This window comes from Hyperolius riggenbachi, chromosome 6 (genome assembly GCF_040937935.1).
Source record: "Hyperolius riggenbachi isolate aHypRig1 chromosome 6, aHypRig1.pri, whole genome shotgun sequence".
Taxonomy (NCBI): Eukaryota; Metazoa; Chordata; class Amphibia; order Anura; family Hyperoliidae; genus Hyperolius; species Hyperolius riggenbachi.
The window spans coordinates 343,807,390-343,825,097 of NC_090651.1; the positions used below are offsets into that span (position 1 = coordinate 343,807,390).

At 46.4% G+C, this 17,708-nt stretch overlaps 1 protein-coding gene across 7 annotated transcripts in view; it reads left to right on the top strand.

Moving 5' to 3' along the window:
• Positions 1-17,708, top strand: part of LOC137522961 (free fatty acid receptor 2-like) — a 112,973-nt gene that overhangs the window by 76,682 nt on the left and 18,583 nt on the right. The window contains exon 1 of one of the 7 annotated variants that reach the window (XM_068243126.1): positions 4,744-4,798. The exons of 3 other annotated variants lie outside the window; for them this stretch is intronic. Coding sequence is in view for 1 of the 4 variants with exons in the window: in XM_068243123.1 (XP_068099224.1) it covers positions 14,168-14,226 (59 nt within the window). In the remaining 3 variants the exon portion in view is untranslated. Of the gene's footprint in view, positions 1-4,743; positions 4,799-11,090; positions 11,124-14,126; positions 14,267-17,708 lie in introns of those variants that run through there. 3 more of the 7 variants (XM_068243127.1, XM_068243123.1, XM_068243125.1) reach the window with 3 other exon arrangements.

Genomic DNA, 17,708 nt, shown 5'->3' on the forward strand with positions numbered 1-17,708 from the left:
CCCCTGCTAAAACGCCGCTATCCCGCGGCTAAACGGGGGTCCCTTCACCCCCAACCCACCCCCCGCAAAAGTGTGTCGTAAAAAAGTCGCTGGCTGTCTCTTCCTGGAGGCAGGGCTAACGGCTGCAGCCCTGCCTCCAGTCGCGTCTGTCAGCGGCGCATCGCCGCCTCTCCCCCGCCCCTCTCAGTGAAGGAAGACTGAGAGGGGCGGGGGAGAGGCGGAGATACGCGCTGACAGACGCGCGTGGGGCAGGGCTGCGGCGGTTAGCCCTGCCCCAACCAGGAAGCGCTCCCCCGGTGTATCGAGGGGGATTTGGGGGTGAAGGGACCCCGTTAAGCCGCGCTATAGCGGCGTTTTAGCAGGGGCACACATGCCCCTGCTATTTATGAGGTCTGAAGCGAGATTTATTCTCGCTTCAGACTCTCTTTAAGGGGGCTTTGCTATTAACCCTTAAAGTCGGCGGCTTTTTTATATTATACAGGAGCGTAATATTACGCGATTACGGCAGACTGTGTAATTTCAATGGGAGTTTACTGTCTTACGCGTAATTTGTTACGCGTAAAACGTAACCCTACGGTCTACGCGTAATTAATTACGCGTAATACCGTAACCTTACACGTAACGCTTACGGTGCATTTGTAGTGAATTACGATGCGTAATTACGCTAATGCGTAATTTCGGCCCAGCACTGAGGCAGTGTGCACGACGGGGACAGGGGCGTGACGCGACGTGCATACGCGGAACGATGGGAATCCCAGTGACATACTTCCTGCACAGCAGGAAGTATGTCACTAGCCGGCGGCGGGCCTATGCATAAGACCCTGTCACTGCACCTCGGCACAGGGTCATATGAAGGTTGATTTCTAATATTAGATTTGCAACCCGCCTAAATGTGCACCACCATTATTTTACTTGACTTTTTTCTCAGTTCAGGCACCCTTTAATTCAGCAAGTCCCTTATTTCCTGGGCTGGCGTGGATTTACCGTTCCCCGATGCAGAACACTTAAAGAACTGCTTGTTTGTTAAATATTTATCTTTCTCCAAGCAGACAGTAATTAAAGTTTCTATTTTTTATAGACCTTCCCTTTGGTCTCGTTCAGATTAACCTATCCTGGAATATTACCGCATTACATCATTGAGATTCATTGAAATGACATTGTTCATTCGATAGTCTGTCTAGACCAGTTTGCGTTAGGAGGTGCCGCTCGTGTTCCAGTCCACAATGACCTGCTAATTTGTTACACTTTCATCAATATTAACCTTAAACACAGTATAAATTAGATGAACGAAAAACAATACTCATTGAGATAAATGGGACATTGGATGTACGGCGGAGTATCCAAACCAGTTCTGACAGGCAGTTAACACGCTTGGGCTGCCAGTTATAGGAGCCTTTTTATAAGATGGTGGAACAACCTGTCTTCTTCATAGTCATGTCACTGACTGTCCTCAGAGGCGCTGACAATATAATACTACTGTAGTCATAGCCTAATGTCCTACCATATTATTATTCTGTATTTATATAGCACTGACATCTTCTGCAGCAATTATAGAACACACAGTCATGTCACTGACTGTCCTCAGAGGAGCTCACCATAATCCCCCCCCCCCCCCCCCCCCCACCGTCTAATGTTACAGACTAACCAGCAAGCTGATGGTCAACCAGAACTCATTGGAGTGTGTGAGTGGCTACAAAGGACCAAAAGCCCCCTTACTAAAATGTTAAGCAAAACAAAAGTTTGCCTTCTTAAAACAGAAGGAATTTGCGATCATTCAGGTTGGAGTGAGTATATGATGTCTCCCATGATGCATCACTGCTGAATATGCAAATCATCCCTTGTTGTCTCTGTAAGCAAGCCACACCTCCAGAACCGCTGAAATGCAATGATGTGTCATCTTGTTAATTGTACAGAACCTGATGTCTTACCATACTATTACTATGTAATAGCACCGACATCTACTGCAGCACTTTACAGAGTACATAGTCATCCTCTGGCTCCAATACTTTTAGCCATAGTCTACATCCAAACTTTTTGATATAAGAGAGGGACATTTAAGCACTTAAGGACCACAGGCTTAAACCCCCCTTCCTCCCCCCAGACCCCCCCCCCCCGCACCCTCCAGTGACAAGGCCTATTTTTTACAAATTAGGCCACTGCAGCTTTAAGGCCTCGCTGCAGGGCCATACAAACTAGCACACAAATGATTCCCCCCTTTTCTGCCCACCAACTGAGATTTCTGTTGGTAGGCTCTGATCAATCCCACAATGTTTGTTTATTTATTTGTTTATTTTTCCTTCCCTCCCTCCCCCCGCCAGCCAATCACAGCGATCGGCTGTCATACGCATTAGCCTATGAGAGCCGATTGCTCTCTGAGCCTCCCAGGGGACAGCTGTAGATCTCAGCGCTGTATAGTGTAAATAGATGGCTGTTTCGCCATCTAACAGTCTCCTAGAGATGATCTCCTGCAAACGCCTGCCCCAGACTTCACGCCAATTGGCAAATCTAGCGGTCATCTATCAGTTAAGCCACACCCATGCCACCCCCCTAATCACCCCCCCCCCCCCACACACACACACACACACACCCCTAGTCACACATGCCATAAATATTTCATTTAAAAAATGTTTAATAATAATTAAAATCACACTTAACTTTTAAAAATAAGAAATATATCAATTTATAGGATGTGAATAAAGTTTTGAGTCAAATAAACACACTTTTCAGTAGAAAATACATATATTTACATAGATCTGTACATGAGTCCTGAAAGAGGGACAAATGAGGGAGAAAGAGGGACAGAGGGGATTTAGTTCTCAAAGAGGGACTGTCCCTCCAAAAGATGAACAGCTGGGAGCTGCCCCTGAACAAGCATGCAGATCAGCTGTTTCTGACAAGAGTAGCTGCATGCTTGTTGCAGGTCTGTGCTTCAGACACTTCTGCAGCCAAAGAGATCAGCAGGGCTGCCAGGCAACTGGTATTGTTAAGGCTTCTTTCACATCTAGAATGCATTCCGGAGCCGTTCTCCTGCTCGCGTTATGGCCTGCGGCGTGTCTTTGGGATGTTGCGATGCGACGCAATCAGCAGTGGTAGTTATTCATTCATAGCACTTGCATCTTCTACAGCACTTTAGAGAGTACATAGTCATGTCATGGACTGACATCCATGATGTAAATCTCCCTCCCATTTCACCACATCATTGTGGGAACACTGCCTAATTACCTTTAGGGTCACATTGCCTATCTGTGTTTTGGGAGGAAACTCTGGCCGACTGCCTTAGTTACATTACAGTTCGCTCCGCTCACACCATGTAATGGACACACCCATTTTTTTCACTGTGGTCATGGACACACCCATTTGTTGGCACAGCACGCTTCGAGTGCCGCACTAGCACATCTCTCCGTTCCAGGTTGAGCCAAGAAAAATCTGGTCACTGTAAATTAAGGTTTGTTTCACATATGATGCTGTGTGATGGTCCTGCGGCAGGAGAGCCTGGGGCAGGACAATCGCACTGCACCAGTCCCCCTTGCATATTACCCTGCGGCACAGTGCGTTGACAGGGTAATATGCATAGCTCCTCCCCCGGACAGTGACAAGCTCCTTGCTAGACAGGAAATATGTCACTTTTTATGGCCACACTGCCACTGCAACACTTTAAATAGACTCCAATCCAAATGTCTGCCATGTGGTACTTCCCATACCATGCGGCAACGCACTGCAGATTCTGCGTCGTTTGTAACCACTTCCATTTGCCACCTATTCCTGGCTACCTATGCTGGGGGCACTTATACCTGGCTACCTATACTGGGGCATGTTTTTTCTGGCTACCTATACTTGAGGTGCCTATACCTGGCTACCATATGGAAAGGGGGGGCACATTATTTAATGGAGGGGGGGTGGGTCCAAATTCCGCACCGAGGTCTGTAGCCACGCCACTGTCCACCGCATTGCGTCACACTGCGGGTAGTGTGTCATGTTTCATTGAGACTAATGGCCGCTGCAATGGGGGAGCGGCAGTGGAGTGTACTATGACGCAATGCAACTCTCTAAATGTAAAAGTAGCCTGAAAGAAAATACGTTTGGCAGCCTCCATATATCCATCTCATTTCATTTTCCCTTTAAGTTATTTTTTGGGAGTCTGGAGTCCCTCTTTAAGAAACTATTGGACATTCCAAACACAGGGAGATCCCCTGAAATAGTGTGTAAAGTTGTAATTACCGTACCTCACAGGCTCCCTTCTGGTTTGTCTGCGGCCAATTCCCAACGGTTCCTACGCATTGACTGCGACCAGAGTTCGCACGATCCGTGCGCTGGCACCGTTTGGAAGGCATTTCGCGGTCTGACCACTAGGGCTCCTGTGACACCTGCACCAAAATGACTTGCTTCCATCAGACTCCACCTCCTTGCTGGCGAGCAGTTACAGCAACTGTATGCAGCAATGCACTTCTCACTGCGCTGCAATCAGCCACTGAAAACAGACCCATTTTAAAAAACGCATCCATTGCTCAGTTTTTATTTATAATGCACCAACATAATACACAGCGCTAAAGAACAAATGTCGGTGATGAATCACAATACCATCCTACATAACAAGTACAAACTATGACACCGGAGGAGCAGAGGATCCTGCTGCCTAATCGGGCCTACAAGCTATGCCCTATGCATAAAATACAGGACAGTATGGTCCATTTCTCTATCCAGTCTATTTATACCCTCTCTCTCATTACCTCATTACCACCAGCGCAGACACGCTAGCAGAAAGTTTCATAAATATCTGGATTTATCGTATTTACTTCTGGTGCGTCCTAAAATATTCTGCTTACTTTCCGTTCCTCCGTAGGATTTATTTTCCTCATTATATATAGTATACATTACACTAAATGTTGTGTTCCTATCTCCTGGTTCCATGTGAACTGTCTGGTTCACTTCCAGTCATTACCACAACTTTCTTCTCAGGCTCTGCTGATTGTTCAGGGCCCCTGGACCACAGAGGCCCAGTAGAGGCCCTCCTTCAACCACTCTATTAGCTCTTTATTGGTGCTCAGTTGGTAATGATTACCTCTATTTGTGCTTTTATTAGTGTAACCATTAATAGACTGTTCTCCTCACCAGCCTACACCCCTATGACACTGCGGCTGACCTTGGCAGGTTTTGGTGCTCCATGTAAATTATGTATTGAGTGCTTGAGGGGGCCCAATGTAAAACTCGCACTGGGGCTCAGAGCTCCTAGGTTGTGCAACTGGGAATGCTACAGATTAACCTCCTTATTCTTCGCACGAAAGATCAACACCATCCAGTACCAAGAGTTTTCATTAGCTCTTTTTTAAAAAATTCATAATGCATTACATGCATCAAGTCAGCTGCTGCTCTGGTCTAGTGACGTCACCAGAGCAGCGGCGCACAGATCTCCTTCGCGCTGAGAATAGGAAGTGTTCTGCCACCGCCCACTGACAGCCGCTCAAATCTGGAGGGGGGAGCGAGGAAGGGGGGGAGCCCCAAGGTGAGGGAAGGGGGGGGAGATGCCCCCCCTTCCCCGCCACTGTGCCCACTGCTCCCCCTTCACTACGCTGCAACCCCTCCTGGGGGACACACCTACTCCTGGGGGACACACCTACTCCTGGGGGACACACCTATAGACCCAGCTACCTATACTGGGGACAACTATACACCTGGCTACCTATTCTGGGGACATATATATGCCTGCCTACCTATTCTGGGGACATCTATACACCTGGCTACATATACTGGGGACACCTATGCTGGGGGCACCTATTTAGGGAAACTGCTGCCAGATTAACTGTATTTTTGGGGAACCTCTGCTGCCAGATTAAGTGTATTTTGGGGAACAGCTGCCAGATTATATGTATGTTGGGGGAACCGCTGCTGCCAGATTATGTCTATTTTGGGGGAACCACTGCCATATTATCTGTATTTTGGAGGAACCTCTGCCAAATTACGTGTAGTTTTGGTGAAATGCTATCAGATTACATGTATTTTGGGGGGAAACACTATGGCAGAACTCAAACTTCCCTGGCAGACCTTTTACACCACTGCTAAGGTCATGTATATTTGGCCCCACCCATTACCACACCCACATTCCGATGTGTGGTCACGCCCATTTTCTGATGTGAGCCCTGCCTGCCAGCCATTGAGCCCCTTTTGAGCCCCTCCCCCCAAAAATAACCCTGAAACTGGAGCCACCACTGCAAAGCGGTAATCCCGACCTGCGCTTGGGGTAGCCGCTGGGGTCTAATCACCCCCCAGATGTTTGTTTGTTTTTTTGTAAATATTTATGTTCTTTATTTTTTAATAAATTGTTCTATTTATTTATTTATTTATTTAGTTATTTCTCAAACCCCTCCCTGCCCCCAGCCAGCCAATCCTGGCGATCAGCTGTCATAGGTTTCTGCCTATGAGAGCCGATTACTCTCTAGAGTCCCAGGGGGACTGCCGTGTCACACGGCTGTCCCCAGTACAGCACTGCTGCAGATCGCTGCACTGTACACAGTTATTAGACCGCGGTTTCTCCGTCTAACAGTCTCCGAGCGGCAATCGCCGCTGGAAGACTGAAGGGGGGCAGAAATGTGTGTGCTGATGCAATCTCCTGCAGTAGCGGCCCCAGGACTTGATGCCAATTGGTGTTAGGCCACACTTGCTGTGAGAGGGGGAGTTATTTTGGGGTTTCGGTGGAGGGGAATTATATTGGAGACGCACTGAAGGGGGTGGGGGGGGTAGAGCTATGTGCAGAGTTATACTGGTGCCTCTTGTTATCTGGTAGGGGGCAGGAAGTTCTTCTGCTATCCCTTAACACCAACGCTCCTAACATCGGCAACTAACCCTATCCCGAAATCCCAATTCCAAGCCATAATAGCTAAGTAGTGCTCACTCCATCCACAGATGGAGATGGTGATGCTGCTGTGGCTCTGAAATCGGTATACCTGCATTTCTTTGGTGCAGGGACCCGATTGGACGGCAGAAGCAGCGAAGGACGACCCAAATGGGCGGCAGCATGTGAGTGTCTTCCAAAAAACACACACGACCGACAGCCTAGTGAGAACGGCCACCATCCTCTCTCATAGGCTAGCACTGATTCAGCTGACCTCCGTCGCCGTCTGTCGCGACCACTCGATCCATTCAAATTGTGCAGGACCCAAACTTACGCTCCGTTTGGCGAAACAGACCGAACTGATGCGTTTCAAACAGACAGATGTGATCGGATCCTACGGATTAACATAGAATCTGTTTGCATCCATTGGGATCCATTCCATTTAGTTCACTAAACTGAACTTTTTTTAGGACATTGTGAACTGGGCCAGTACAACAAAGGAGACCCCAAAGTGTTAACACCTCTATAGCAGCCCTGCCCGCATTATCTCATGTGAGATAGCTCAGGACGAGCAGCCTCAGCCGGCTAAGATCGGGCTGCCTAATGCAGAGTGGCAGTGAGCGCTTTCATATTTACCTCTTCCGGATATTGGATCAGCTCTCTTCTTTCTCTTCTCTTCCTCCACTTGCGGCGCTGTAATCCCGACATCCCCTTATGGTTCCCGATCACATGATATATAGAGTAACCAAGCAGCTCGGGGTGACCCAAACCACTAGGAATGTATAGGGGGATAAAAGAGACCGAAGAGCCCTCCTACTAATAAGCAATAACCATGATATCATATGTTTGAGGACCCAGAGGATAGTGCTTGGTGGTGGGTGAGGGGCGGTGGAATAGTCTCCTCACATCATACCATGTGATTGGGACCCAGAAGGGGAAGTGTGCATTGCATCGCTCCTCGGTAGAGGAGAGCCAGTGCAGAAAGAGGAGAGCTGATCCAGTGTTCGGAACAGGTAAATATGAAAGGGATCCAGGGGCGTAACAATAGCCCCTGTAAGGGATGCAGCCACAGGGGGGCCGAGAAGCCACAGGGGACCCCGTGGGGGGAGAAGTTTCTTATCCCTGTCCAGAGAGACTGACAACTAAGGGCACGAAGAGAAAAAAAGCTTTCTGCTCTCTGCACAATTGTTCTAATGACTACATCTGCTCAGCCGCTGATAAGGAATCACACAAAGTTTATAAAGATGTGTAGACTGTCCATATTCAGTGTGCAGCAGGGTCTTGTGTACAACGCCCAGCCCCCCAACCTCTCTACTCCTCCCCAAGTGCTCTGTACTGTAGTGATGCTGGAGGAGTCTGCAGAGGCAGTCCTGCTCCATCAGAGATGGACAGAGTGAGTGTAATAAGCTGAGGTAGGGAGCGCACTCATCTGTTTGTTTTCTGTATGCATTTTCTGCACACCACATGTGTCTGTATGTGTGAAAACATGCACATTTTATCACAGAAGCTAATGTAATTGATAGAGAAAATGCGTGCAGTGCTTCAGTGCTGTCAGTTTATATCTGCATGGGGAAAACACATTCCAGTGTTCAACATCCAACTGAATAACATTGGTTCTCAGTTCACCTATGCAGAAAGCGTTGTGTGTGTTTGTGTGTGTGTGTGTGTGGGGGGGGGGGGGGGGCATCCAAAGTTTTGCAGGGAGGCCCAGTGATTTCCAGTTATGCCCCTGCTATTCTGCATAGCCCACCAGGCTGAGCGGGAGGGGGGGGGAGGGGCCAGAAAAAATGTAGTCCTGCAGCGCACATATAGTTTGCCAAATGTGGCTGCTGAAGGGTAAAGCAGCTAATATTCTGTATCAAGTGATACACAGGGCAAAACCTACAGCAATCTGTCTCCTTAGTTTACAAATATTTACAGAAAAATGTTGAAAGGACAGGTGATGGCCGGTGGTAAATCTGAGCCCGTCCCAACTTATTTTGAAACATTCTGCGGGCATCAAACGTCAAATGCACATTTATTTATTTATTTTAAAGACACTATTAATTCTCAGTTTCAGTATTTGCCGTGTTGTGTTTATACTATTTTAAATGAAATGTGAGGTTAAAATGATTTAAAAGACATCTCATTCTATTTTAATTTGCTTCTTGCAGTGTCAAAACGTTTTCGGAAATGGGTGTAGTAGTAATGGGTGCAGGAATTTCGCTGACCTTTTTATACCACTTACACTAACAGCACAGAAGTCTCTGCATAAAACCTACATAGATGTCTTGATTTATCTTAGTATTTATCTTACTATATGAGTCCTAAAAAAAAGAGTAGTCTATATACATTCTGTTCTAACATAGGATTTATTTCCCTCATAACATATAGTATACATTATAGTAGAATGCTATGTTCCCATCTCATCGTTACATGTGAACTGGTTCACCTCCACTCGCTATTTCCACAACTTGTGTTTCATGCCCCTTTTACACTTGCAAGTGCGCGTTGTGTTACTCTGTTTTGCCGCAGGGTAACACAACGACAATGCAAGGCAATGGGGACTATCACACTTACTGCGATGCGTTGCGCCGTAGATGCTCAATTGACTGACCCGCCATCAAGTCAGCAGCGCATTCCTGTCGGACTTCTTCGGCGACGCAGCAGCAGCTGAAGTCATGTAAGTCAATGGGTGACGGGGGAACCCGGGAATCCTAGTAACAAACTTCCTGTTCAGCAGGGAGTATGTTACGCAGCGAGGGGCGTGCAGGAGGGAGCGGACGTGATGGAGCGGTGGAATAGTCTCTTCACATCATACCACATCATACCATGTGATTGGGACCCAGAAGGGGATGTTTGCATTGCATCGCCCCTCGGTAGAGGAGAGCCAGTGGTGAAAGAGGAGAGCTGACCCAGTGTTCGGAACAGGTAACTATGAAAGGGATCCAGGGGTGTAACAATAGCCCCTGTAAGGGACGCAGCCACAGGGGGGCCCAGAAGCCGCAGGGGGCCCCATGGAAGGAGAAGTTTCTTATCCCTGTCCAGAGAGACTGACAACTAAGGGCACGAAAAGAAAAAAACTTTCTGCTCTATGCACAATTGTTCTAATGACTGCATCTGCTCAGCCAGTGATGAATCATACAAAGTTTTGCAGATAAAGATTTGTAGACCATCCCTATTCAGTGTGCAGCAGGGTCTTGTGTACAGTACCTAGCCCCCAACCTCTCTACCCCTCCCCAAGTGCTCTGTACTGAAGTGATGCTGGAGGAGTTTGCAGAGGCAGTTCTGCTCCATCAGAGATGGACAGAGTGAGTGTAATAAGCTGAAGTTGGAAGCGCACTCATCTGTTGGTTTTCTGTATGCATTTTCTGCACACCATATATGAAAACATGCAGGTTTCATCACAGAAGCTAATGTAATTGATAGAGTAAATGAATGTAGTGCTTCACTGCTGTCAGTTTATATCTGCATGGGGAAACACATTCAAGTGTGCAATAGCCAACTGAATAACATTGGATCTCGGTTTACCTGTGCAGAAAGCGGTGCGGTGTGTGTGTGTGGGGGGGGCATCCAGAGTTTTGTGGGGGGACCAGTGATTTCTAGTTACACCCCTGCTATTCTGCATAGCCCACCAGGACAGAAAAAAAATGTAGTCCTGCAGCGCACATATAGTTTGCCAAATGTGGCTGCTGAAGGGTAAAGCAGCTAATATTCTGTATCAAGTGATACACAGGGCAAAAACTACAGCAATCTGTCTCCTTAGTTTACAAATATTTACAGAAAAATGTTGAAAGGACAGGTGATGGCCGGTGGTAAATCTGCGCCCGTCCCAACTTATTTTCAAACATTCTGCCGGCATCAAACGTCAAATGCACATTTATTTATTTATTTTAAAGGCACTATTAATTCTCAGTTTCAGTATTTGCCGTGTTGTGTTTATACTATTTTAAATAAAATGTGAGGTTAAGTGATTTAAAGAGGAACTGTCGCGAAAATCGTAAAATTTAAAACACATATAAATAAGGAGCCTGTTTCTCCCAGAGTAAAATGAGCCATAGATTACTTGTCTCCTATGTTGCTGTCACTAGTAGGTAGTAGAAATCTGACATTACCGACAGGTTTTGGGCTAGTCCATCTCTTCATGGGGGATTCTCAGCATGGCCTTTATTCTTTATAAAGACATTCTCTAAAAATGATTAATACAAATATGCTGGCCAGCCTCCCTGCTCGCTGCACACTATTTTGGCAGTTGGACGAAGCAACTGCCATTCCCTAAGTGCTTGGAAAAACAAAGAGAAATCGAGAGCCCGATATGGTGTAGTATTGTTAAGTTGGTTGTGGTTAAAAGCAAAAATTTTTAGATATAGGAAATATCTAATTTGTAGATAGGAAACGGGGTAGCACCCCTACACCGAGGGTGGACTCAAGATTTCAGCAAGGCTTGGTGTACAGAGGCGCCAGAGTAGAATAAAAACGTTTAAAAACCGTCTGTCACAGAGGCGCTCACTTCTGCATCTAGACCCATTGAGTTATACTCCTGTTTGCCTGATGAAGCAGGACCACACCTGCGAAACGCGTTGCACTAAGTGGAGTTCAATAAACATTTTTGTATTGATATATAGTGACTCAATTGAATTTTATATTTTTGAGGGAGGTAAGTCCACCTGAACATCCCCCTCTTTTAGACGGTTTTTAAACATTTTTATTCTACTCTGGCACCTCTGTACACCAAGCCTTGCTGAAAAGCCATTCCCTAAGTGCTTTTAAAAATAAAGAAAACCCTGAGAACCCCCCTATGAGATGGGCTAGTCCAAAATCTGTCGGTAATGTCAGATTTCTACTACTTACTGTAAGTGACAGCAACATAGGAGAAAAGTAATGTATGGCTCATTTTACTCAGGGAGAAATGTATTTCTTATTTGTATGTGTTTTAAATTTTAAGATTTTCGTGACAGTTCTTCTTTAAAAGACATCTCATACAATTTTAATTTGCTTCTTGCAGTGTCAAAACGTTTTCGGAAATGGGTGTAGTAGTAATGGGTGCAGGAATTTCGCTGACCTTTTTATACCACTTACACTAACAGCACAGAGGTCTCTGCATAAAACCTACATAGATGTCTAGATTTATCTTAGTATTTATCTTACTATATGAGTCCTAAAAAAAAGAGTAGTCTATATACATTCTGTTCTAACATAGGATTTATTTCCCTCATAACATATAGTATACATTATAGTAGAATGCTATGTTCCCATCTCATCGTTACATGTGAACTGGTTCACCTCAACTCGCTATTTCCGCAACGTACTTTTCATGCCCCTTTTACACTTGCCTTGCAAGCGCGCGTTGTGTTACTCTGTTTTGCCGCAGGATAACACAACGACAATGCAAGGCAATGGGGCCTATCACACTTACTGCGATGCGTTGCGCCCGAGTTGCCAACTGACTGACCCGCCACAAAGTTATCAGCGCATTCCTGTCGGACTTCCTCGGCGACGCAGCAGCAGCTGAAGTCATGTAAGTCAATGAGTGACAGAGGAACCCGGGAATCCCATTGGCATACTTCTTGTTCAGCAGGGAGTACGTTACTAACCGACGGACGTGCAGGAGGGGGCGGACGCGATGGGGGTGGAGTATCAAACCACAAACGCAGTCGGCAGGTATAACTGGCCCGAAAAATCGGATAAGAATAATGGAAGGCCTGGGACTCACTATGAGCGATTTGGCAAGGTGCAGAAGTGTCGCGATTTCACTGCGAGTTCCTGGAATGATCATGATTTGGCTACCATAGCCACTGCTGAGATTGCCCAAAATTCTGCTCTGTGATCGCAACGCTGCTAGTGGTACTGCCCCCATAGCGTTCCACTGATATAGCGCTTTGCCGATCACCGGTCATCCTAGCGGGTCCCAGGCCAAAGACTTATACAGGCAGATAGCATAAAAAGAAGTTATTGCCAAGGGCACTATCACTGTGACTTTGACTCAAGGCTCACAACAAAATGAAAGGGGTGTATTCTGAACAACAGGCTAATAAAAACTTGACTGAAAGCAAACCTGTACTGGCCGGTGGACAAAAAGTTAGTTACCGCAGCAGAGGGAATGCTCTGGATAGACTGCAGGGATGCCAGTAGCATCTCTCTCATTGCGTGACACTGCTACATTCATAGGGAGAGAGGCGGCGCTAGACGCGCTCAAGTTCCAGTGCAGAGAGGTAACTTATCTGGTACACTGACTCTGCATATAGAGGGGGCAAAGTTCTTATACTGGGCTGGGGCACATCTGGCTACCTACTGGGTTGGGAGCTACCAAATACTTGGGGCATGTCCAGATATCTATACTGTTGGGGGATATCTAATACTGGGGGCACATTTGGCTGCCTGAAAGACACCAAGGGGAGGCAAAAACCAGCCTTCCCCTTACAATTTCTCCTTACCAAAACCCTGAAAAGAGAAGTTAAAGAGAAACCGTGAACAAGAATTGAACCTCGTCCCAATCAGTAGCTGATACCTCATTTTACATGAGAAATCTATTCCTTTTCACAAACAGACCATCAGCGGGCTCTGTATGGCTGATATTGTGGTGAAACCCCTCCCACAGGAAACTGTGAGGACCATAGTCCTGGCAGTTTCCTGTCTGTGAACCTCTTTGTATTGTGGAAAATGACAGCTGTTTCCAACTGCCAAAAAAGCAAGCAGCACCTACTTCCAGTGACATCACCTGCCAGCAGTAAAAATGTCACCATGTGATAAATGTCAGAATGTAAATCAGGGAGAGGAAAGATTTTACAATGAGCAAACGCTGACTAAATCATTTATACGTAATTATTGTAAAAATGATTTTTTTTTTTATTACATTATTTTCACTGGAGTTCCTCTTTAAGATAACATTTGTTAATGAAATCGTATGCCAAATAAACGTTGAAAGCAAAGCACGCTCCTAAACTGCATCCCATATTAGATGTTTGCGATAGATAGATAGATAGATAGATAGATAGATAGATAGATAGATAGATAGATAGATAGGTACGGTCTGATAATTTCATAGGTCTGGTGCTGACGGCAGTCGTTATTCTGAATAATGAACCCAGCTGCACTGATCACACACATAGTAATTCAGAAGATTACAAGCACATTTTTGTGGCGTGAGCTATCCTGGCAGACTTCCCAGATGCTCGGAGCTCTGCCTCTCCTTCCTCTGAGTCTGGGGTTCTCAGGCCCGCACAGGCCAGGGCTACAGCGATAACCGGCCTCCAATGCCTATCCAGGGTCGTTCACTCTTATTAAACCATTTCTCAAGATTAATGGAATGGGATCGGGGACAGTCCTAATGTGCCAGTTAAAGTGAAGAGAAACAGTTGGTATATGTGGACCAGGCGGGGCCATCAATACTGGAAAACACAAGTCTCAGCACTTCTCGCCAGGTAACTGCAGAGGGAATCTGTCGTTTATCAGCAGTCACAGGTCTCCACGTTCCTCGTTTTTACAATCTGGCAGAATAAGGGAAATCGCAGACCCATAACATTACTTGTAGTGCAGTTATAATCTGTAGTCAGTTGAAAATCAGCCATTATGTGCCACACACTGACTGAAAGTTAAAATCGGGGTCCCAGTGAGATTTCCTGCTATTTAAAGTGAAATTACATTACATATCAGTAATACACAAGCCATTTAAAATCTTCATGACATTAAAATGTAACTGCAGAGAAAAAAAAAGTGTGTATATATGAAAGCGCCACATGTAGAAATGGGCGCAAAATAACAAATAAAAACACACGATTGGTTCACACGATGGCCAGGGGCCCCGGACTTCTCTCACTGGCCGGGGCCCCAAGGCCAACACGTGATACCTGGAGGGGAGTGCAGGTGGGCCTGGACCTCTCACACCCAGGCTCTGGACCTCTCACATCCAGAAAACCTACCAACACTGCCTCCATACTGAATGCTAAATTCAACTCACACAAGCAATAGAACACAGCAATGCATGCATGCAGCTACATTTAAGTGGTCAGCAGGTGCTCGTCAGCCAATCAGGATGCACTGTCATACACCCTTTACCTGCCATACCACATCTAGCAGCCATTAGCATTCAGGTGGGAGGCTTCAGTTGGACGTCATCGCAAGATTGCGTCGCTAGCAGGACCGCCCCGTGCAGGCATCCCTCCCACAGGGGTCCCTTCCTAACCGCCATGTCCTAGAGCTGAAAGAAAACGTTTAAAAACACACGATTGGTTTACACGATGGCCAGGGGCCCCGGACCTCGCAAAATAACAAAGACAGAATATCAGTGATTTTACCGAAATTCTATTATTCACTATGGTAAAATATTTGTAATTTTACAGAAATTGTACTACGTCCTAACTTAACCTATTCTCACTCAGACCCTCCCCCCCATTAATGCTTAATACTAACCAATACCCTTAGGGCCTATTTCCATGCGGATTCTGGATGCAGAAATCTGACTCCAATCAATGCCTATAGGAAATCTGCATCAGAAAGGTCACGTTTAGTGGAAACGGGCCCATAGACATTCATTGGAGTCAGTTTCTCTGCATCCAGAATCCGCGTGTAGTGAAACCAGGCCCTAATGCTGGGCATACACGGCTCGATTTTGCCACTAGATTCTCCCGCTCGATCGTTTTGCCACTTGATTCCGCAGTCAATTCTCTTCTTTCTTATCTTTTTCCATTCATTGCATTCCGGAATCGAGTGGGCGAAACAATTGGGCGGGAGATTGAACATGTCGGAAATTATCGAGTCATCTTAATGGCTCAAAATCGAGCAGTGTATGCCCAGCATAACACTAAAACTCCCCTGCTGGGCAGCTAACCTTAACCCCCCTCCCACACGCCTAACCCTTAAGACCCCCCCACGCCTAACACTTAAGACCCCTACCACCACGCTTAAATGCTGACATTTCCCATTATGCGCTGCTGATAGCCGCTGATTACATTGAGGACATACTGGAGTTAAAATTCCAACATGGCTTAATTGCCATGACCAAAAAAAAAAAAACCTCACCTGCATAGACAGAAGCCTCTGGGTAATACAGAGGCTTCTCCCCCTCCCCAGTCCTCCACCACTGGGCTGTTCCAGAGCCGGGTCTCCTGAAAGACCCTCAACAAGGACCTCTGAACTCCTTGTGCATGCTCGATAGCACAGACCTAATCAGACTTGGCTTCTTCCACCAAAACCTGAGCGGGTCCATGCTACTCTGGGGGGTCTCAGTCAGGGCTAGAAGAACGGCCTGGTGGAGGAGGATGGGGGGAGCCACTTTAGGATCCAGAGGCTTCCCCCTCCCAAGGTAAGTATCCAATTGTTTTGTTTAGAAAAATCACAGGTTTGCTTTAAAAATTGCCTTTCCATTTAAAGTGGAACTGAAGCCAGTTTATTTATTTAATTTCCTATGAAAGCACTGGTAATGAAATTCAGTTTTAAGCTTTAGTCGCACCCCTTTATTTCTTGGCAGCCAAGGAAATGTAGTGTTTACAGTGGTTACAGGCCCAACATGAGAAAAATAAACAAACAGTGACATTTGTGAGCAACCGTTTGTGGCAAGCTGGAAAAAGAGCATGCTATCACAGTTTTCACTGTGATTTTATTACAATAATAAATGTTGAAAAGTTGAAAGCCACCTTTAAGTCTGCAGCTAGATGGAATTGGTTGGATGCACCAGATGATTCAGAATTACGACAACAGGACATAATTTGGTGAAAACATGGAGATCTCATTTCTCACTCAAGTTCTCATTTTTAAGCTGGTGTATCTTGTCATGTGCTCAGCCATATATCCTTATTATGTTTGCTAGTATATACAGTATTATATCCCCATATGCTGATTGAGTATTCATGTTTAGAAGGATATCATAATCTCAAATGAGAGTGTATATCTCCCAAATATCTGAGATAAGTAAGTGCATATTTTTACTGTCAAAATAACTGTGCTGCCATACCTCTTCATGCCTCAGCTAAACGACTACGAAAGTCACAACATATCGTAGTTTGGGTCCCCACCATGCATCACGTTACACATCTGACACATTTCCAGTTACTCCACTGCCATATCTCCAGTCACCCTTCCTCCAACTCCTACCATGCTTACAGTCATGTATCTCATATCTCCAGTCAATTCTGTACCACACCTCTGGTCATATCTCACCACACCTCTAGTCATGTCCCCAACACACCTCCAGTTATGCCCCATCACACCTCCAGTCATATCTTTACCATACCTCCAGTCATGTCCCCACCACATCTCCAGTCATGTCCACACCACCATACCTCCAGTCATGTCCCTACCACCACACCTCCAGTCATACCTTTACCATACCTCCAGTCATGTCCCCACCCTATCTCCAGCCATGTCCCCACCACCATACCTAAAGTCATACCTTTACCATACCTCCAACCATGTCCCCACCACACCTCCGGTCATATCTCACCACACCTCCAGTCATGTCCTCACTACGAATCCATTCATACATTCTCCATACCTCTAGTCATGTTCCCACCACACCTCTAGTCATGCCCCACCACACCTCCAGTCATACCTTTATCATACCTCCAGTCATGTCACACCACACCTCCGGTCATGTCCTTGTCACACCTCCAGTTATACCTTCACCAGACCTCCATTCATATTGCACCACACCTCCAGTCATGTCCAGCATCCCGGCCACTGAGCCGCCCGCACTAGCTCTCACTACTGTGCACGCACTGCTCCTCGGCCGATCACCGCACGGTCATAACCGAACTCTACCGGCCCCTCCGCCACCACTTAGCGAAGGGGAATACCACTCTATGGCAACCCGGTACTTTGCCCCTCTGTCCAGAGAGGAGTTACTGGTGTGGGAACCCCTATCCCAGAGCTATCCATCACCAGGACCTCCCCTGCAGGATGTAATCTG